Source organism: Xiphophorus hellerii, chromosome 10, assembly GCF_003331165.1.
Source record: "Xiphophorus hellerii strain 12219 chromosome 10, Xiphophorus_hellerii-4.1, whole genome shotgun sequence".
NCBI classification, from domain to species: Eukaryota; Metazoa; Chordata; class Actinopteri; order Cyprinodontiformes; family Poeciliidae; genus Xiphophorus; species Xiphophorus hellerii.
Genome location: NC_045681.1, coordinates 10846349 through 10868639, shown reverse-complemented (window position 1 = coordinate 10868639; position 22291 = coordinate 10846349). Strand labels below are relative to the sequence as shown.

The 22291-nt window shown below is 37.8% G+C and overlaps 1 protein-coding gene across 4 annotated transcripts in view; it reads right to left on the bottom strand.

The window, feature by feature from the left end:
- adam12a (ADAM metallopeptidase domain 12a) overlaps positions 1 to 22291 on the bottom strand; it is a 105899-nt gene that overhangs the window by 17086 nt on the left and 66522 nt on the right. For all 4 annotated transcript variants that reach the window (XM_032573932.1, XM_032573933.1, XM_032573934.1 and 1 more), the window contains 10 exons: positions 18504 to 18569; positions 17890 to 17961; positions 17433 to 17602; positions 17167 to 17251; positions 14221 to 14369; positions 6236 to 6413; positions 2162 to 2251; positions 1821 to 2016; positions 1604 to 1712; positions 269 to 467 (listed from right to left, as the gene is read on the bottom strand). In XM_032573932.1, the coding sequence (XP_032429823.1) occupies positions 269 to 467; positions 1604 to 1712; positions 1821 to 2016; positions 2162 to 2251; positions 6236 to 6413; positions 14221 to 14369; positions 17167 to 17251; positions 17433 to 17602; positions 17890 to 17961; positions 18504 to 18569 (1314 nt within the window). The remainder of the gene's footprint in view (positions 1 to 268; positions 468 to 1603; positions 1713 to 1820; positions 2017 to 2161; positions 2252 to 6235; positions 6414 to 14220; positions 14370 to 17166; positions 17252 to 17432; positions 17603 to 17889; positions 17962 to 18503; positions 18570 to 22291) is intronic.

Here is a 22291-nt window from a genome sequence, read left to right as displayed (position 1 = left end):
GTTCAACTTCTGCCTCAGCTTTGAGAAAGGTGACCCAGGGTGGTAGGAATCTTTTTTTCTGTAATACATTTCCTCTGACACATGGGACTTTCATAATTTTTTTATATTTTCAGGTAAACTGCATCCACTCACTTCTTATTACCAATTGGTAAGAAGTGTTTGTTCTCAAAATTACTGGATGAACTACCTTAAATTTCACCACCATGCACTGCAGAGTGGCATGTGTATCTTAGCAGACTGTATTGGATGTGACGTGATATGAACTCACCATTCCGTCTCCGCACTTCGTCCCCGTTAGGACCAGGCCTGGATCAGGCATGTCATCACCCAAATAGACGTGCGTACCTCGGCACAATATCCTTCCACCTTCCTGCAGGGGTATATTTGTTTCGATGGAAACAGCGTTTGTGCCGATAACTGGCCGGTTTGCTCCCCCTTGACACTGGATTTTTCCACATTTTGCATCGCTGCATGCATGGCAATCAAAAGACAAAATAAAAATAGTCAAGAAACAGAAACAAACGTCTTTGTCTATCCCAGTTTAAATTCAAGAGAGTCATTTGTTCTCTTTCTACTATGGCTAGTCAAGTAAAAACTTTTTTTGTTTTTGCATTTTCTTCACATGGGATGTATTTTATCATAAACTTATGTGACACATCAGAGCAAAATAGTGCATAAACCTGAAGTAGAAGTAACATTTTAAATGATTTTATAAATTTTTTACAAATAAAAATCTAAAAAGCATGACATGCATTTGGATTTATCCACCTGAGATAATGATCTGCAGTAGTGTCACATGTACAACATGTTCTTGCTCTAAAACTATTTGGATGTTTTTTTGTTTTTTGTTCAATAAACTACAATGCATTTAAATTGTGCAGATACTCGTTAACAATGTTAAAAGGATTTTAACTCATAAAAGCCTGATTACATACAGTTTTAATTTGACTATAATTCCTAAAAGTTGATCTTATTTTTATTTGAATAAAACTAAATATTACAAATTTTATTTTGCAATAATTTTATGAATGGTATAAATGTAATATAAAATGTATTAGAGTATTTGATAGTATAAAAAGCTTGGGGGATAACACAGAATCTGTAGATCAGAGCCTATATTATTTCAATCCCCCCAAAATTGAATCTTTTAGTAAGGTAATAAATCCAATAACATACCTCCATTACCATATTCACCAAAAGGTTTCATCAGCAATCCATGCTCAGTAGTGTCAAAGGCTTGTAAAACACAACAGTTCCACTGTAAAGGCTCTATTACTGATTGCCTTTGGGATATTTTTAACATGTTACTGCCATTGAGGTGGAACTGGTAGCGTTAAATTCATACCGTCAAGTCAGAAAATCAAGCTTTTTTTTCTAAAATCACCAATATTTCAAGAGCTTCTCTAAGAAGTTGGAAAACTGAGAAATAAAGATATTGAGATGTTTGGGTTTAGCGAACGTTTGGTAGATTAAATTCTAGTCTGTGAGATTCAAAAGATCTGTTTCCCCATGTGTAGAGCAAATTATTTGGTGCAGTGTTAGATCATTCTGAATATCAAAACTAAAGGTGTGCTTTGATTTCTACAGGAACATCAGCTCTCACCGTGCTTCACATTTTGCAAAGGAGCCCTTTGAATCCTTGCCACAGTTTCCATACGGGTCCCCTGCTGAGTTGACCCTTTCAAAGCAGATCCCTGGAGCTGGCTTGGCTCCTGACAGACACAATAAAAAAAACCTTTGAGAGCTCGTATCAATTTTTGAGCTTTTAACAGTCAAACTGGGCCAGTAAGGAGGCCTTCCACCGTCCTACGCACACATACCTTGGCCCCACAGCGTGATACACTGCTGCTCATGGGTCTGGCAAATGCCGTTGTAACAGTAGCCATCAACGTTGAGGCAGGAGTGGCCGTCGTGCAGGTAGACGTTGGCAGGGCAGTGGGGACTGCCGCCTGTGCAGAACTCAGGCAGATCACAGGAGTTACTGGGTTCACGGCACGGAGTTCCTGCTGGCTTCAGCTGTACTCAGAGGTAGAAAACAAGCGAGACAAAGACACACAGCTCAAACAAAGTAATGAGCTCCTGATTATAATTAACTAAATTTGATTAAATATATTTAGTTTTATGTTTTTGCAGAATGCTGTTTGTCAGAAACACAAATTACCTGACAGTCCTGGCAACAGTGCCCATGTGCACAGACAGCATCGCCTTTCAGAGTGCAGGTAGTAGCATTGCAGCAGGGATTCATGCATTCCTTTAAACCAAATGAAACATGATGAAAAATTAGGGAAACGCAGGTAAGTATTGATGCGGCAATAAAAATTAAACGGGCAGAGAATAGGAAACAGAAATATCTGGTTTAATACCTCAGTCTTTACTTCCTACTACTTTTAAAGTCTTTTACAAGAGGGGGGGGAAAAAAATCTAAATCAACGGTAGAAAAGGTATGCAGAAAATCCATCGAAACATAAAAGAATGATATATTATTCACTAGAGCAACACTGATGTTAAATAAATTATTACTACTTCTAAAACTTTAAGAGATTCAAGAAAATTTCTTTACAATTCATCCTCTATGCAAGGTGGTGTAAGTCACGCTCAAGACGTAAAGGAGTTCTTCAAGCTGCAGCATATTTTCCACAGATGGCATTTTAAAAATGCCCTGCTTGCATGTGAAACACGCAGCAGTTCATTTATTTTTGACAGAAAAAATAATTAATAAAGATAACACATGAACACATTCCTTTCTGCGGTGCAAAGAGAGATAGAGCGTATCTATATCATACCCCCTGTCATGTAACATTTTCCAATGTTCTGAGGAGAAACATCTGTTCCAAGTTAGATGTTGTTGTGACCCATACGCTGGAGCAATCAGCAACTCACCGTCTCACAATGCAGACAGATTTCACTTAATTACTGCAAAACTATTTATGCTCCTTAAACATTTTTACATTTTGTCTCATTAAAACCTCAAACTTCTGTGTTAATTAATAGGATTTTATGTGGCGGATAAAAGAGTTGAAGCAGAGGAAAAATCAGGCATAGCTTTAGATTATTGTTTTCTTTTTTTACAAATAAAAATCTGAAAAATGTGGCGTACATTTTTATTCAACACTCTTACAATAAAAATACTCCTACCTGGATTTTAATGAGGAAACAAATCACCTTCTTACAAACTTGAATGTACAAATTTATGGATTGGGTTGAACAATATAAAATCTATAATGAGCTATTGCATAAAAAGAGTTACTTGTTGCCCTGATGTCTGTCCATCTCAGGCTGAAAGGGTTCAAATAACTCCAGTTGAAACCAGATATTTACATACACTGCATCAAAAGACACAAAACAAATTCCCATCGTTTGAAATGAAACCAGACCAAACTTCTACTGTTTTAGGTTAGTTAAAATGATCAAAATCCTTTCTATTTGCTAAATGCCAAAAACAGCAAGTTTTTAAACTTTTTTTTCTAATTTAGAAATATTTGTCATTTAAACTGTATGACTTGGATCAAACCTCAACCATTCACACATTATTTAGAAATGTTGAAAAGGTTATGTTTTTCAAATAAAAAGGAAACCACTCAGAAAATTTTGAACTCATTGGAATTATAGTAATGAGACATCGAATCCTGTGTGACATGTGTTTGTCATTTCCAGTCAAAGGAACGTTATTAGTCAGTAAATATAGCTATAAATCAAAAATTTGGCATAAGCAGGAATAATTTTGAGCGAGGACCAGCTCTTTCCCTCTTGCTATCATACTGTAAGTGCTGAAAGAGTCAGAAGGAACTAGATGGATAGAGCTGGCAGGGGACAATGCTGACATGATGGTCCTTCCAGAACTCCTTTCAGGCTGAACAAACCATAAAAAGGGGGCCGTTCCCAGGGTCCCAGAGGCCAGAAGAGGCAGAGGAGTCTGGCAGAAAAGAAGTAGTTTGTGATTGAGAGGAAAAGAACCAAGGACTTGTAATGAGGCTTTTTATTTGTGAAGAGAGGTGCTGTCTGAGTCATCGGATCTGGCCTGGTTTTGGCACAACGCTGCTCAGCTCTACAGAGAGTTTGATTATTGCTGCTGGCTCAAGACGGCTGTGTTTTGGTTGTTCTTTGTTTTGAAGGACAAGGACACTTTCAGCTCAACGCTGGCTGAAGCATGAACAGCCCAGAAAAACAAAGTTAAAAACAGACCTCAAACAACAACGAGGTTGTCTCTCATTAGGCTGTTATATAATTCAAATCATCCTTTCAAATTTGAATAAATGTTTTCTTTATGTGCCTGTCTGCGCTAATTGTATTACAGTACCTCTGTTTGCTTCCTGCAACAGTTAGCAATATTCGCTACTGTTACTACATGTATGCCAAACTAGGTCCACTTAAACAATAAATAACTTTCAATAAATAACACTTAATAACTTTCCATTCATATCTTTAACCCAGTCTTCTAAAGGATGTGTTTGCGATTTTGTGTTCTCAATAGTACTTGCCTCTTTATACATTTGTTTTTTGTTACTTTTTTCATGCCTATACTTCACAGACCACTAAACAGATTTTAGTATAACGCAAAGATAACTTAAACAAATACAAAAAGTTGTTAATTGTTCTACGAAAGGAAAAAAAGATCAAACTAAACATGTATCTATGTGAAAACGAGCCCTTTAAACCTGATAACTGCTTGTGTCACTCTTACTAGTTGCAATAGCTAAATATTATTCTTTTACATTCCTGTAAAGAATTCAAGGTTTGCTTTTCTTATGACACAAAAGATCAACCGAATTTAATCCCAAACTTTGACAAGGTCACTCTTAAACCTTTATTTTGCTTTTTTGTTGTTGTTGAGCCACTTAGAAGTGGAAGTTCAGGTGTGTTTTACATCACTGTTCTGCTCAACAACCCAAAATCTCTTCATCTTAAGATTATCAACAAAGACCTGATATTTTTCTCCATGATTTTTCCAGTAGTGAGTAGAATTCATGGTTCCATTAACTACAGCAAGTCATCCAGGTCCTTAATCAGAAAAGCATCTCCAAACCACTACACTGCCTCTGCCATGTTTTGATAACTGGTATGCTTATTTCCTGAGGCATTGAGTTAGTTTTACACCAGATGCAGTAAAACGTTTGTCATCAGTCCACATGATATTTTTCCAAAAGTCATGAGAAACATAGTTTTTCAGACCTTGGGGTTCCCTTTTGGTCATGCCATTTTAGCCCAGTGTCATTCTTCCTGCTGCCCGCTGCTCCATGTTTTCTCCATGTGTGGATAATGAATGTCATTGTGGTTCATTAAAGTCTTGAAGTCTAGAAAGGACCTTGTAAGCTTTTCCAAACAGATGGCAATGTGGTTGTTTTTGATCTGATGTGCTGCTTTTTTTTAAGATTTTATAGTCCACAGGTCCCAAATCACAGGCTGCAGATCATGTGTAAAGGTACACGGCCAAGAGAGCAGGAAGACAAGTGAGCTAACAGGAAGAAGGGAGTGTTTGGCCCGACACAGAGGTTAGTTATTTCCTCAGCTGTCCAAACAAGTGGAAAAGTACTTCTTGATTAAGTTCAGGGACATTCAGGTTGATTTGGATAGAACCCCTTTGTATATTCATGTGTCTAATAACTGGAAACATTTAACTGTGACAAAAACAAAAACACAAGAAACTGTGGTGGGCAAATAAGTTTTCACAACACAGTATTTATTTAAAAATAGCTTTGATTCTCGCATGGCAAGATGTATTTCTGAATAGGCAAAAGTGCAACTTTCAAATTAATGAACATTTTGAGAGCTGAAAAGCACAAAAGTGTCAGCATCATGTTGTGGACGAAAGGAGGAGTTGGGGTTCTGCGAAAAGTGAAGGAATCATTGAAGAGAGAGGCTTAATATCAAGATAATTGCTTTCAATTGTATGGGCTTTTATTTTGTTTCATACAGCTGCAACATTTAGCAACACTTGTCACCATATGTTACATATGTGCATGCCAACGTAGATCCACTTCAATAATTCATTAGTTTACAGGGTGAAGCTGTTGGCTGTAGTTTCTCCCAGTTGTTGCACAGGCTGAATAAATTCCTACTCATATTTTTAACCTCATCTTCCAGAGAATGTTTGTATTACTAAAAGAGAGTTGGCTTTTGCTGCTTTCTGTCGCAGTTTTAACCACCCTCTGATGTTTCTTTTTGAAAGTGTGTAAAGCAATTAAAAGTGATTCACGAGAGCACGGTGGAGATGCAAATTCTGTTTATTGACCCTCACCTCCACCTCCCCGCAGTCGCACTCCTCTCCCTCCTCCACGTAGCCATTGCCGCATTTCTGCCCACCGTAGAGCACTTTGAGCTCCGGCATGTTGAACAGGCACATCCCCACTCCCTTCTCAAAACTTGCCATCAGGTCCTTCTTGCTGCAACTGCTGAACACGGTTGGGAATGGATACCTGTGAGTGATAGAAATGCTACGTGAAAGACACACAGCTTGAAGAAGAAGATGACTCAAGTCCCCCCACCCTCATTTCCCCCTTAAGGGGCCTCTTCAGTCTGATGTAATCAGCGACAATTACCGCTAATCACAAAATCAATTAACCACCAGGGCTCAGAAACCTCTCTGAAGCTCCATCAGCATGCAAGCGGCACAGGACTACTCTCCCCACGGAGAGTCGGAGATATGATTATACAAATCTTACGAGACAGCGAATCATAAAAACCCAACCTTCTTTTGCTGGGCTTTTGGCACACAGAAATATGAGAAAACTGGGATGGTTGTTGTATTTAATGTTGCTTTTTGGAGCAGACAGAGAGGGTGAGGAAAGAACACAACCGAAGGCTCTGTCTGTCAAAATCTCGGATAAAGACTGCTTGACGCGTTCTTGAGTTCTGATCATATAGTGCCTTTGTAGAAAGTCTGTGTTTAAAACATGTAAGCAAAGCATGCGTGGTGTATCATTTTCCGCATGGCAGTCGATGAGATTTTCAACTGCTCCGACGACGCTAAAAAAACTCAGAAATAGGCTGAATATTATAGAGGAATCTGCAGGTAATCTTCCCATTTACAGCTGTGCACACAGATAAGTGACAGCAAGTGGGTAATTCAGGTCAACTCTTCCATCGAGTTATATAAAGAGCCCTTGAATTTTTGAAAGGTACATTGTGAAGTATCTTATCAATCATACCTCTGCACTGCTTCTACATCTGCCAACCACTTAAGTATTTGGGCTTGAAAATGCAAACGGTAGATTTATTTTCTCTTTTATCCTTTTTGTAGATCACTGAGGCTTTTAGGAAATTCCGCAGAATCACGGTAGACCATTTTAAATCTTCCATACAGTTCAATTCAATTCAGTTCAATTCAAAAAATACTTTAATGATCCCAAAGGGAAATTAAATGTTGTTGTAACTCATTTAATTAAGGAGTTATTGTGGATGTGGATGGCTGTGTGCAAGAAAGATCTCCCATAGCAGTTTGTATTTCAACAAATTTGAAGAAGCCTTCAACTCCTCCAGGAGAACCGCATTTCTTGAAAGTAAAGTCCAAAATTATTCATAGGCCTGGCAGATATGAATTCAGTTATTTTTATTCAACCAAAAGTTTGTTTCTAATTCAGAAGGTGTTTTATCTACATTTTACATTTTTAATTATGTGTTTAAAATTACTTATGGCTTCCCTAATAATCATAGGAATAGTTTTTATTTTCATTAAAACAATCAAAGACTTTCCATTATAGCTGAAAAGCATTTGTTTCCATTTTTCCAATGGTATTTTTTGCAAAAACTATTTATATCTTGTCAGCCTGTTAACAGATTCTCCCACCTGAGTTGTGGCTCTCAGCTCCTCCAGAGTTACCAATTGTCTCTTGATAGCTCCTTGGATAAATGCAATCCTTGGCCAGCCTTTCGGTTAATGTAGCTGGATGATCAATGTAAAAATTCCAACAAGATGCATAGTCTAAGGTTGTGATCTGACAAAATGTGGAAATATTCCAGGTGTACCTTCAGATCTTCGCAAGGCAATGTGTATTCACAACCTAATCGGTAGTAAATATGCAAAGCAAGAGAGTTTTAATGTATTTAGCTCTGTGGCATGTCGAGTTAGTGATCTATTAAGTAAAATTTAGTTTGTTTAAATCACTCTGTTGTGTTAGCGATGAGCTTACACTGAGATACGCTGCATGTGCAGGTACACGAGTTGTTAAAACCTCCATTTTGAGTTTTTTGGATGTACAAGAAGAAGGAGACACCTATGTGTTGCTCAATTATAGCAACCCTTTCAAACTGTGTTTTTCTCTGTTGGGTTTTTCACATCAAGCATCGTTTTAAATATGTCATGACTACACCGAGAATGTTCCGACACAACCTCACTCCTGACATGGCTTTGATGTGCCAAGTCGGCTTACATCAACTGCTGACCATCACAACACCTCCCCCTACCCACCCCTCCTTTCCAGCCCATCCCTCGCTGACAGAAGCTAGCGCTGGGGTGAATGTCAGCTACCCTCAAAGCACATCTTCAAAAGTTCTGGATTAAAGCGAAAGATCACAGGAGGATTTGTAATTGCTAAATTGGATGGTAATGAACACATTTCTAACAAAAACAATAATGTGTGCTCTCTTTTCCTCTCATCTCCTCTCAGGAAAAACAGCTGTCACAATGCAAGGCCGCTTCCTTAGAAACCCCTGTTGATTCCCTCTTTGCCCCGAAAACCAAAGGCAAAACTGCTAGGTTAGGCTGCAACCCGCCCCTGAATTTTTGCTGTAGTCATTCAATTTCCATGAACTCAGCCCCAAGTCTTCAATTACAAGCACATGCAATGACACTAATATTGTTGCTTTCCCCTCCAACCCTGTTTTTAGTAGCTCTGAAGTACACAAGAAGTTAGCAAACCAGCTGTTGTTTATGAGCAGAAAAAGTAAAGCTGGTGTTTGGAAAGTAGATTAATAATGGCTGAGAAAAGGCAAAGGAAGAGTCTAATAACACTGGATGGCATTTAGCAGCTGTAGACCTAAGGGGCACCAGCACACATTCAGTGCCAGCTAAGACTGGCACATCTGGAACTCTTCGGTCGCTGACAACACTCTGGACTACCACCTGCAGAGTCGATGAAGAATGATGTCAGCTTTTTTCTTTTTTTTACAGGGTTGTTCTCAATTATAGCTGAGTTGTCGTCACCTTTGCCCGGAGTCTTAGGTGTCTTCTTTGCTCTGTCTGACAGTCTCGCGTTATTTTCCACTTCGTCCTTCTCCATCTTTATATAGTGCTAAGATTTTCCTCTAGTCGTCTGGAGTCATTTTTCAACCTTTAACCTAGAGCTTGTGTTTGACAGTTGGCCTTTAAGCTTCAGAGGAGCAACAGCACAAAGAAATCTCAGTGGATAAGCAGCAACAGGGAGCCAAGGCTTCGATAGATCTGTGTGAGGTCTATGATAAGGAATCATTTCCAGTTAACATTACCTGCTTTTGATCTGTCCCATACTGCATTAATACAGGAGACCTAAAGGCTTTCGGAGATCTTGCAGCCCACAGCTAATTATTAAAGACATGGATGATATTTTAGATGGAACCTCTGACAAGCCATTTTCTAAAGCTACAAGGGAAAATATTAGTTATCTTTTTATTCTCATAAGGTCAGAGTTAATTTAAATATACAGTTCAGGTTACAAGTCTACATATTAGCATTTAGCTCTTAATCAGGCATTTAAACTCTTCCAAGGTGAATGAATAAATATAAGACTGCTTCAGTGATTTTTGAAAACAACCATTGAATGCTTTTCATGTGAGTATATATGTTTATTAATCTGTATGCATATCAACACCTCTCAATCAGTTAGAATGTCATAAAAAGTGATGGATAGTTATGGGCAATATGGCTTTTACAATTATGAGAAGACTGTTTACGGTTTTCCAACAGACAATCACTTACTCCCTCCATAAGGAGGCATCTCTAAAGAATCTGGCTCCTCATGCCTTTAAAGAAAAGGCTGAGTGGAAAAACAAATGAACTGGAGAAGAAAAGTTCTTCAGTCTAGCATTAAGTGCATATACTATTCAGTAAACGGACAAACAGTGGTTGATGAGACTTAAAAATTGAGATAATAAATTATTTAAAAAATGTTTCCTATTTTTGACTTGTCATATGGTCTGTACAATTAGGGGGAAATTTATTAAAAGTAAAACACACATTTGCATACAGCTATTTACAAACTGTGCACATTTAAATTTAAAGTAATTTTTTTTATAAACTAAGAAGTTTGTTTCTGATTGTAAATGAGGGAGGATGGTTACTTCCATGATTAGTGTTGCCAAATATCTGGCCAGAATTATACAGTCCTGTTAATGTGTTAAGTGTGTGTGGTTTCTCTCCAAACTTCCCAAAAGACATTTATCCAAACTTTAGTGAACACATTTAGGCCTGGATGTGTAATTTGGATTTTTCACGATAATCTCTGTAAACTTTACAACGGAACTGTGTACTCAAAATGTTATCATTAATGGTATTATTAATTACTCATTATTATTGTTAATTTCTGCCTAGTTTGTGCAGATATTAACAATGACGTATCTATGTGTGTTTAAAGTCGAAATAATAATAAAAGCAAAACTGAAAACTGAAATGTCACCACATATGATGTTAAAATACAACAAAACCAACATAAAAGTATTTTCTTCTTTCTGTAGATGGCAACACTAACGACACATTTTGTCAGAGGTTAAACTGCCCCTGAAGCCAAGTATAACTGCGACAAACACAAATTTACCAGACAGGACTGTCTGTTTGGATCCAGTTGGTCATTATAAGTAAAAATAAAAATAGTGAAAAACTTAATATGACCTTATTTTTCTGTACTATGCTTTTGACATTTAAAAAACAGCTTTAAAAACACTGCGCTACTTCAAATGAGCGAGTGAATGTGATATCACAAACTACAGCGGAGCAGATTTGTAAAAATAAATGCAGAAACAATTTTATGACCCAAAAAAATTGTTTTTAAGTCATAAAATTGTTGGGTTAATGGAAAATACTACTAAATATTAATATGACTGTGATAAAACAAAAAGATAAATATTTCATACCTTACAACTCTATTGCTTCATATCACATTATTTGAGTTTGCAGATCCTTAACTTGGGGGGGTATTGTCTGTTCTTATCAGGCAGTCCCATCTATCCAGTGTGCCTTCTTATTAAAGAATGAGTCAAAGCAACTGTAAACATGATTCAATGCCTGGAGGAGAAATGAGCCGGTGTAGTGGAAAAAAAGAAAAATGAACAAAGCACGACGGAATACAGAGATTCTGTTTTAGTTTTATAAACGAGACACTTTTTGTGTGTATGCCCTTGCACATATTTGTGTTTCTGTGTCCATGGAGAGGACCATAACGTGTTTATTGGCTCTGTGTGTATGAATATTTTTCAGGCTTTTAGGAGATATAATCTCAAAGGATAAGAACCACAAGTCTGTTTTTGGTTAGAGGTAATGGAGGCAAGCCTTACTGGAAGTATGGAAAGAAGTGGGGAAAGCAACAACTTTACCATCCACCACCTGACCCTACCAATTCACTCTAAAATCCCACTTCAGTTACAAAAGAAACTAGACTTAAGATCTCATTTCATAGACCACAACAGGACAGAGGTGGGTAGAGTAGCAAGTAACATTGGAGGAGTTTGAGAGACTCAAAGCTCAGGTTGGAGAAATGGTTGATAGGACATCTATTAGTTGTGCACTCTGCAAATTTGGCCTCTATGGAGTAGTTGCAAAAAAAAAAAAAAAGCAATTGTGAAATCCAGTTTGCACTTTCCCACAAGACATGTAGGAGACACAGCAAACATGTAGAAGCTAGTGCTCTGGTCAAATGAGACCCAAACTGAATGTTTGGTTAAGGTCAAGCTGTAAAACTAACAGAGAATCTCTATCAAGACTTGAAATTGATGTTTATAAACACTTTCCATCCAGTCTGACTGAGCTTAAGCTATGCTGCAGAATAGTAAAAAATGTCCTCTCAAGATGTATAAAGCTGGACATTAACATACCCCATAAGACCTGCCCCTATGATGATGAATCCAAACACACACCACACTTTTAAGATGTATTTTTTTGTACCTTTTCCCTTCCAATTCAAAATTATGTGGCACTTTAATTAATCACATAAAAAGACAAACCAAAAATGCGTTAGAGTTTGCCAATTAACTTGGCAAAATGTGAAAAACTTCAAAACATTTGCAAGGCACAGTTTGTGTGTTTAAACTTAGATTACAGAATGATTGAGGACTGAATGCAGAGGAGCCTGTCTCAGAGATAACACAACACAAGCTGGTTTTGATTTGTGTCAGATGTAAAAACCTGAATGTTGGATGTATTTACACTCAAGTATAGCAGTGTAGCATCTAGTTGGATTTGTTCTGGTGCTCTGATGCATATTTATATTGTTACTATGGAATAAGGCTTGCTCAGTACTGTGTGAACCTTTAGCATAACATGACACAGTCAGAGGTTTATTAAATTGTTTATTCCTGCAACTTTGTCTAAGTTTATTTGCGCAGCTGCCTTATTAGATACTGAACTCGGAGCTAGCTGAGGACCTCCTGTGAGCGTTCTCTTTCTTTGTTCTGAATGGATTTAGAAATTCCAGCGATTGAATACAAATAGAAAGCACAGTTGTTAACTTGAATGTGTACAGGTCAGACCATATACAAAGCAGCACTGCCTCAGACAAAGCATGTGATTAAACAAGTACATGATGTTGAACAATACAAGATGAAACAAAATTACATTTTTTATTACAAGTTTGTTAGAATAAAGCCTTGATTTTTCTAAAATTTTGTGAGATATATTAGTGCTAAGTATGACCTGCGATCCGGATCGTTTAAGGGCTATGTTTTCAGACATAGTTAACTATTTATCTGAAGCTGCAGGGAGATTTTTCAAACATTAATGTTGCATGAATACCAAAGAATAGCTTCACTCTAACTGTCTGTGAACATTTGAGAGCCATTGAAACAGACAGACTAGAGGAACTACTGAAAGACAAAACCATTTTATTTACACTACAGCAAACATTTTTTTACGCTCTTTGTTTTTCTGCGTTCGACGTGTTGCCATTTTTGGCAATGTCCTTGTCCAGAAACGCCCTCAGTCAGGGTTACATGTAAATCTGAACACCTCATATTATTGTGCTTTTTTCCCCCCAAGTCTATAATTCAGAATGGTGTTACTGTGTTTTTCATGGGTCTTGTCCAAATAAAATATGGAGAGACGTTTTCAGTCTGTGGATCCCACACACCAGCAGACGCCAATGTTTCCACCTAAAGCATCCCCAAGCTTCCACAAAGCCAACTGCAGGATGTTAGACTTTTTGAATGCATAAGTAGTATGGCTTTTATGTTAGAATGCTATAATATTTTGCAGCAAATGCTGTGCAATCGCTATCAGCATGTAACTTTGTCTGGTCAAGGAGGTCTATACAATACAATTATTAAGAACCCATGAAAAGGTGACAGCTTTAAGACTGACAGCCTATTTCTATGTTACACACTTTTATTTTGAGATAAGAAAGGAAGTATTCCATGCATTTCTGTTGCGTGGAAAAAGGTGGTACATAAGAACTCCTCCTAAGAGTGATTGTAAGCAGAGTTAAAACAGAATTAAAGAAGCCTCTGTCTAAAGGGTTTACCTAGAAACATGATGATAATTAAGAAAGTTTAAACATTACAGTAACAGATCCGGAACCGGATCATACCACACTGATTACAAATTCTTCACAGAGTAAAATGAGCTATTTGGTGTGTTTACAGAACAGTTCTGCTGTTTTTAAGTAGTCTGGACAACCGTTTGATCATATCTAGCTCAACATCTAAAATATTTAGACTGATCAATTCTGAGCTGGATAGAGCTAAGATCTTATAGAGGTTATTTGATATACAAAAGTCAAAATGCTCTTCTGGCATTAAGACCACATTTGAATTAAAAAATGTTGCAGCTGTTGAATTTGCACAAAACTCAGTGGTCCAACAGTTAAATAGTTTCATTTGTTTGTTACTCAACAGACATTAAGTTACGAAAGGAGTGCATGTGTAATGATATTTAGCTAAGATCACAATCTGGTGCTTTTGAGAAAGAACTGCGTTGCTGAATTATTTAAATTTCATGAAGTGATGATATACTTGTCATGTTTTTGGAGACTGCTTTAAGGAATATGGAGCCATCCATCTGGTAGATTTAATTGAAAAGTTGTAGAGGGAAATAACGCGTCTTACCCAGTGGAAGGAGTCATAATGCAGCCACCACGATCCACTGTCACTCTGCATCCACATCCCCTTTCTGGTGTGTCGTGATTCATTCCAAAGTTGTGTCCAAGTTCATGGGCCAAAGTGACTGCAGCACCCAGAGGATTGTCCGAATGATCCTAAAAATTGATCAAAGAACTTTAACTTTTTTCTTTTTTTCCTCCACCAATTTATTTATTTTATTTTTATTTTTTTTTTGTAAGAGTCTGACCTCTTTTAAAGCTCGAGGCTAATTCAATAATTAAATTTGTTTAGATTGCAGTATCGAAGCAGAGACAATACTTTATTTTGATAACATAATAAAATATTCAATGCAAACCCAATTGTTCCTCTCTATAGGATTTGCTGAAGAAATAATAACTCGAGGCAAGTACAGTTTAATTGGATATTGTCAGAATTAAACAACCAGATCTGTGTTTAGCAAAGCGTTTCTCTATAATGTGCTGCTGAAAAAAAAAAGAAGCAGATGTAGGCAGACTGTGAGCTGTCACTTTCAGCTTGCTCAACATATTCTGACAGAGACAGCTGTGCTGGTAGATGTTAGCAAATAAAGGTTTCTTATGAGAAAAAATTGCAACTGAAGAGAGAGAGAAAAAAAAGAAAACTGACAGAAACACAGAAAACTACAGATATAGCGTCAGTACATTTTTCCATTAATTCACATTACAACCACAAACCTTAATGCTTTTTTTTTTTTTGGCAGAGCTTGTATGACTTACCAACACAAAGGAGTGCATAAAAATTAAGCTGAAGGAAAAGAATGCTTTTTTTCCCTAAAGAATAGAAATCGGTATTTATATTTATATTTAGTGCCCCTTTTCTGATACCACTAAATAAAATCCAAAGTAGCTTTTAAAGTGACCTAGTTAGTAAATAGAGCCTATCTGTTTGTATTTTGATCTTAGTATAAGTCCAGCTGCTCTGAGGTTAATTAGAGAACATCAATGAACAAACACCTTCATGAAGACCCAAGACCACACCAGGCTGGTCTGGGTTGACAACTTTATGGGCTTTATTTCTATATGTGGTCAAGCTCCTCGTCTTCATCTTAAAAATAAAAACTGAAAAATATCAACTGGTCTTGTTCTACTAAAGAAAGTGTACATGCAGAGTTCTTCTGTGCATCATCATGAACACCATTCCTTCTGTGGCGTATTGTGATGGCAGCGTCAAACTGTGGGAAGGTTTTTCATAACTTGGGATAGAAAATCTGAAAATCCGTTTAAGGGAAAACGGATGAGAGCGTGGCACCCAATTTCACCCGTCCAGTTAGACGATAACATGCAGCCAGAACTACAATGGAGCAGGTTATACCAAAGCAGACTCGTGTGTTAGTATGGTCAAGTCCAAGTTCAAAAGTATATCTTATTGAGAATCTGTGAGAAGACTCCATCTTTATCTGAGCTAGAACTATGTTGCAAAGAGGAAGGTGCAAAACGTAGTTCTATAAAGCTCTCACTTTGGGGGTTAAATACAAATACAAGCCAAACTTGCAAACATTTTGGTAAAAATATATATCCTTCATGTTTGTGTACTAAATATAATTTTGTGCATCCCAAATAAACAGAATATATAATATGCTTGTGGTGTTAACATAAAAAATTATTTGAAAAAATCTTTAAGAATGAGCATTGTTTCAAAGCATTGTAACTCTTTGCTAAACTGGAATTTAAAGCCGTTGAAGTTACAGAGACGAACAGGGAAAATACACAGCTTGCTGAAGATTTCCTGCAAGGTGTGTAAAACATGAACACATGAAAAAGGCTGGATGAATAATGCAGGTGTGGGAGCCATCAGCTTTTCATGAAGGCAGAGCTGTGTGTCAGAGCACCTTGCCTCTGGAAGCTTCTGACACTGTGCATTATTTAGCAGTGCTGCACGAGTCGAGCACACACCGACGAGCCGCTCTACTGGGGGCTTTTGAAAGGAACTAAAATCAACTGTCAGCACTACAATCCAACTAGGCAGCCTGGACTAATGAAATGACAGAACAAAAAACAACAACCCTTGACTCAGAATCCTGGAAAAAAGAAACAAGAAAAAAAAAAAAAACACACGCACAACAAATGAAACTGCAGAACTCAGAGGAGCACATTATGAAGTAAGGCTGAGACACATTTCACCACACCAATTAAATCAACTGAACAATTACAGTCAGTATGTGAAGATTCCAGATGTAAAAGAAGGGTTGGTTCAGATTTAACTGCCAAAAAGAATAGTAATGAGATTTCCAGCTAATGTCAAGAAAATGGGTTTAAAAGTAGCCTACTCTGTAAATAAAGGGACACAACTCAGAGAACTAGGCAGTGATTTGTCCAACAAGAGAGTCAGCAGTTAATCCCTTTTGTCTGGAACCTGAATGTATAGTTTTATTTTAATGACCAGGACCCAACTTTACCATCTGGGAGGATAAAGGTGAAGAATATTCTGGGGACAGGCCATTAACCGGCCGTCCAGCCTCATGAACCCCAGGCAGAGACACTGAGGGTAAAATAACAGCATGATTTGTGCTAATGCAGCATGACTCGAGCACACCGTATAGAATTCCAGAATTGTATTGGGTCATCATTTACATCCTATATACCCCCTGTGTTTTCATTGAGGATGTGCACACTGCAGCCCCAGTTCACTCCGTTATTGCACCTCATTAAAAAGTCAAATATTTCCCAAATAATCAATTTGTGCAGATTTATAACCAAAACCATGCATCATCTCCCTTTGGAAATCATCGTAAAATACACCATAATAAAAAAATTTCCCCCATATTAACACAATAAGAGCATTGACACAATAACAGATAAGATGCAGAATTGTTCCCTCAAATAACACAGATAGACAGGGGACCACAAACAAGGTAAATGTCATAGGGCTGGAAACGGAAGGTGGATAATAAAATGTTTAGTAGTATATACATACCATGACAATTCCTCCTGACTGCTCTGCCGTGCACATGCTCATGATGGGTGCCATACCGATAGTAGTGCCCTGGAAATACACCCCACTGAAACAGATAGAAAAGGTATCTTCAAATGCCTAAATGACAAATCAAAGCCTTTCAAAACAGGGTGATCAGCACCAATGCAATCATAAACTGACCCTTTACTTTTATCCTAGGCTTTAAATTACCAAAGGTATCCATGCGGAACGATGGAACCATCCTGGTTTACTCTTACACACACTACCTGATTAGCTGGGCGTTATCATGAGGCTTCTGAGGCAGTAATTTGACCTTCCTCCAATCCAGAAACTCATGCAGAGTAGTGAAGGGGTCCTGTGTAATGGGACACTTGTCCACGTCACTCCATACCTCCAGTCCAACCAGTGCAACTCGGATATTCAAAGCTCTGTAGAACTGACAGTTCAGAGAGAGGACAGGTTACAGACCCATACTGTGCTTCACGCCTTTTCTTTATAAACTGTAAAATATATAGAGTATACAACCAATCTGCCCAGTTTCACTAAAATGAAACTGAACAAGTTACTGCAATGTTAACATTAAAAGCTTTTATATCAATTTGTGGCTAAAATTACAATCCAATCGGCCTCAGCTCACAGGTCAGACACTTTGAACTCAACTTGATGTGATTTCTAATAAATCACATTTCTACGCTGCGCTCACTCGTTTCCTTCAATTGTTACCTTGTCCACGTAATTGGCGATCTCAGCCAGCCGCTGTTTGACCTTGTCAATGTCTTTGCCTTGTTTCTGAAACTGGACAACAAAGGCAGACAGAATAAAACAGGGAGAAATTAGGGCAGAACATTTCACCACCGAATGCTACGTGTCTCTGCCCTGGCCTTTGAATTCAGCTCCATCTTCTGCAGCCCTTGTCACTGCAGCTCCTAAAAGAGCTCTTGTTAGCTCTGCTCACAAAATAAAGATAACCTTAGGGACCTCCTCTTATGTACAGCATTTATTCTGATGCTCTGAATCATGTGATGTTGACCTATAAAGCTTGTGTAAATGGGGAACACTTTCCTCTCTTTGAGATGTTAAGTCAAGGATTTAGGCTTATTCAGAGAGCATATCAGGGCTCATTTGTGAGTCAAGCAGTCCTGTGATGTATGCAGAAGGATGTAGAGGGACCTGGAGAAGGAAACGGATGAGTAAGTGACACATCAGAGGTGACAACGAGGCTGTGCCAGGGCTGTGTCATTCTACGCCTCGTGGGAAGCGGCAGCTTAGCATATGACCGCAGAGATTGTTTCCTGTGGGATAGAGACAAAGGTGAGGAGTTTGTGACCTCTTCTTACCTCTCTGTTGTCAGCAACAATGATGAGCTCCACGTATTTGGTTGTTGTCTGGAGGTGCCGTTTATGCTGAAAGAGTAAATGGAAAATGAGTGGGTGGGTTTCATGAGGCAACGAGAAAGCAGCAGAGAGGAGTACAATTATGTGTCAAATGCAGTGAGTGTAAAAGTGTGATAAAGAGCTATTGGTGTGATCCATTAAAATGAGGCTTTGAAAGATCATTTGAAGATCTGTTATCTTGTCAAGTGCTATTGTGAGTCTATCAGCTTCCCAAGATGAACTTTCTCTCAAATATCTATGAAAAGTACATGAATACGTAAGTTTTCCGCCAGTACTTTGGAATAATGTTCTACAGAAAAATCCTTGAACAGATAAATTCACAAATATGAAACCATGATTAGGAGGCCACCAACCATGCTCACTTATGTAAGATTTTTTTCTCTTTCAATTGTAAGTTTCAATCCTATCAATTCTAAAAAGGGACTGAATGTATAAACAAGTTAAATATATATATATATTTTTATGGTTAATCATAAAGCAAATTTTTGGATGCATTTTTTGTCCCCAACATAAAAAGGCTGGGACAACCAAACCAAAAATATCAGCAGTGTTCTTACTGATAAAAATGACAAAACAATTTATTATAGGCAATACAGACAATTATTTTATTTTTACTTTTTTACAAGTTCTGACTTCTAATTATGATAAAATTAAAACAGTTAGTGTTACTTGCCTTGTGTTGGAATTGAATTTGGCGCATCATGACATCAAATTATTTTGTAAAGCAAATCTGACCGGACACTGCAAGACAATCTGACCCACTGTTTTTCTGGTGTAAAGAATTGTTATAAAATGTACATTAACTTTTTTTTTTTTTATCCCCATAAAATTTTGAGCCATTTCTGCATCTTTGCAGGTTTTACTAAAGGGTTTTTAAACTTTTACAGAACAACTCACTGCCTCAGGTCACTGTAAGGGTAATACAAAAGTAGAAAAAGTAAAAAGCACACAGCCTAAATTTACCAAGTGACCCCTTCTATATCACTGTTCTACACTCAACACTAAACACAGCCTAAATGAGAATCGGTAAAAAGCTATCAGTTATCCATTGCTGTGTAACCCAGTAAGAACTGCTAAGGTCACACCATCCTCTGATAACACAATACAGGAACTAGCTTATTAACTAATAAATCACTTCAGACAATGCTGGCTGCACTGTTAGCACAAATTGTGACTCTTGGAGCCCCCGTTTTTTCTTTTCAAATTCCAAAGACAGTATGAGATTCTACAACAAATGATGTATGTTACAACAAAAGTACATGCAGCAAAGTTTCAATATGAAGTGTTTCAAATATCATCAACTTTTCTTTTCCATTTTTTTCCCCTTTTAGTGTGTTCTGTGCAGGTAACAAGACAACTCCCACCCAAGCAGAATATCTATAGTCTGGTCTTGCCGTGCTGGGTAAAGCTCATTATTGGCACAGTCTTTTTTTTTTTTTTTTTTGATATCTCAAACACACATGAGCTTGTTCTTTCTTCTTGCACACTTGCAGATTCCATACTATCTTGCTGGCTAAGGGTTCTGTTTTCCTGCTGTGACACTCTGTCAACCCAAGCTTAACTGTCCTTTCTGGCCTGGCAGCTCTTTACTCTTATCTGCCTCCTCCATAGATAAGCCAGGATGGGCAAGTATGCTCTGAAAGCACGCCGTGGCGATAACCAAGTGTCTAGTGGGAAATTGGGGAAGAGACACACATGAACACTGTGGTAAAAAGACATTTTAGAAAGTCCAGTCAGTGAGAATCATGTATAAGGAAGAATTTAAAGTATATGTTTGATAACACTTTTGACTTTATACGTTTGTACCTACAACCCGTTGCAAAATTATTTTTTATCCTTTGACATGGTACAACCTCAAAATTCAAGGTATTTTATGTGGCACTGTGTGACAGATCATCCCCAAGTAGCATTACTGGAAGGACAGGATACATGATTTTCAAATGTTTTATAGATAAAATCTGAATAGTGTGGCATGCACACTTGTATTCAAGTTTGGAATTTACATGTACAGTAAATAGAAATTTCTTTCTTTTTTTAAAGGATTTTCATGTAATTTTTCCCTTTCGATCCAGAGGAGCAGTGCCATTCACATCTGGACAAACAAGCAGCAGAAGACCTAACACACTAGTCTGACTCTTACGTCAGAAATGTGTCTCCACAAAACATGCATTACTCTCCATGGTAACCAAGAGAGAGTCAACACTGGCACAGCATGAATCACCCATTCCACTGGTGCTACATGTATGCCACAGTGTCATGATCAAGGTTTCACAGTAGACACACAGCTTTCTCCAGCTTGACTTTTTTCTTACTTACTATATGTCTTCATGAAGTTGTCACAAACAATAATATTAATAACAATATACTTCTGATTTACTGTTGGTGATGACTAGGGGTGCATCAACAGCAGTTTTCTGGCCGATTGCAGATTACCAGTCTTTAAAAAGCCTGACCTGCCGATACCAATTTTTCTTGTCTGGAATGTTGCTAAATATAGCAAGAAAGTCGCTGAGTTGGTAACAGAGGCATGACTATTAACTGCAAACATGCAGACATGACCTGGTGGGCCAGTCTATCGGTCAAACCTCTCTCACTGTATAGTAGAAGAGGACAGTGGTTGATCTTTAGACCTTTCCTGAGGCAGATAAGATCGGGGGATAAGATGGGCTTCACATGTAAGTATTGGCCAATCACCAATCCCAAAGTTAAAAAAATCTGCAATAAATTGGTGCAGTCTAGTGCACAGATTTATCCAGGGTATACCAAGCCCCTCACCTAGTGATTACTGAAGATAGGCACCAGCCCCCATCCCCTTCTGACTCTGCAAGGATATAGACAATGGATAGATAATAATAATAATTTATATTATCTGAGGGGTAAAAATTAGTATGAGAAAGCAGCTCAGATTCAAAAACAACACAAAATCCTTGAATAAGATTTTACCTCCCAACAAGGGGTACATTTCTTTTCTTAGAATGATTGCTCCACAATTCTTACTTATATATTATTGTCTTCCTTAACCGTAGAATCGTCAAGTTTTTGACATCTTGGGCAGATGAGATTCTCAGCTTGCCACAATAGAGATCCCCGTGAAGTTGTGCTACTGAAGTGCAGGGCCTGTCAGCAAGGCATCATATCTCTGAACCCTTCCCTAGTCTATCTGATTCCGCAGCAACACTCCAGAAACCCACCTCTTATCTTAACACCCTTAAGCAGAACACACTGCATCCTATTAACACAGCAGCTCACACTTCAGTTTCCTCATGTAACCTGTACATGTCAGCTCACATGCCTGCCAGCAAGAGCAACAAACTACTTAAAGTTCCAACCTTTTAGTCCATCTTCTCTTTTCTACACCTACACCTTTATTTCACTTTTTATTTTTAGGTCAGTTTTCATTGCTTTTGTCTTTAAATTAGAAAAATAATTTGTTTTCCCTTTATAAAAATAAATAAATAAATACCACCATAATCTAAAACTTTCTATTATTTTTAACATTCAAACAGCCAACAACAAAAACCTCTGATGCAGGAGAATCAAACCAGATTCTTCAAAAGGACATAAATCATCCAGTGAGCCATGTTTCCTGCTCTTTTGTTCCTATTCTCACTCTGTCTCTGTGAGGCACCCTTTATGCTGTTGTCAAGATCTGTCCTCTCCCGCTTAAAGTTTGCAGCCCTCTTACGATAGAAGACAATACATCCAGCGAGAGCCAGCAGTATAATCATCAG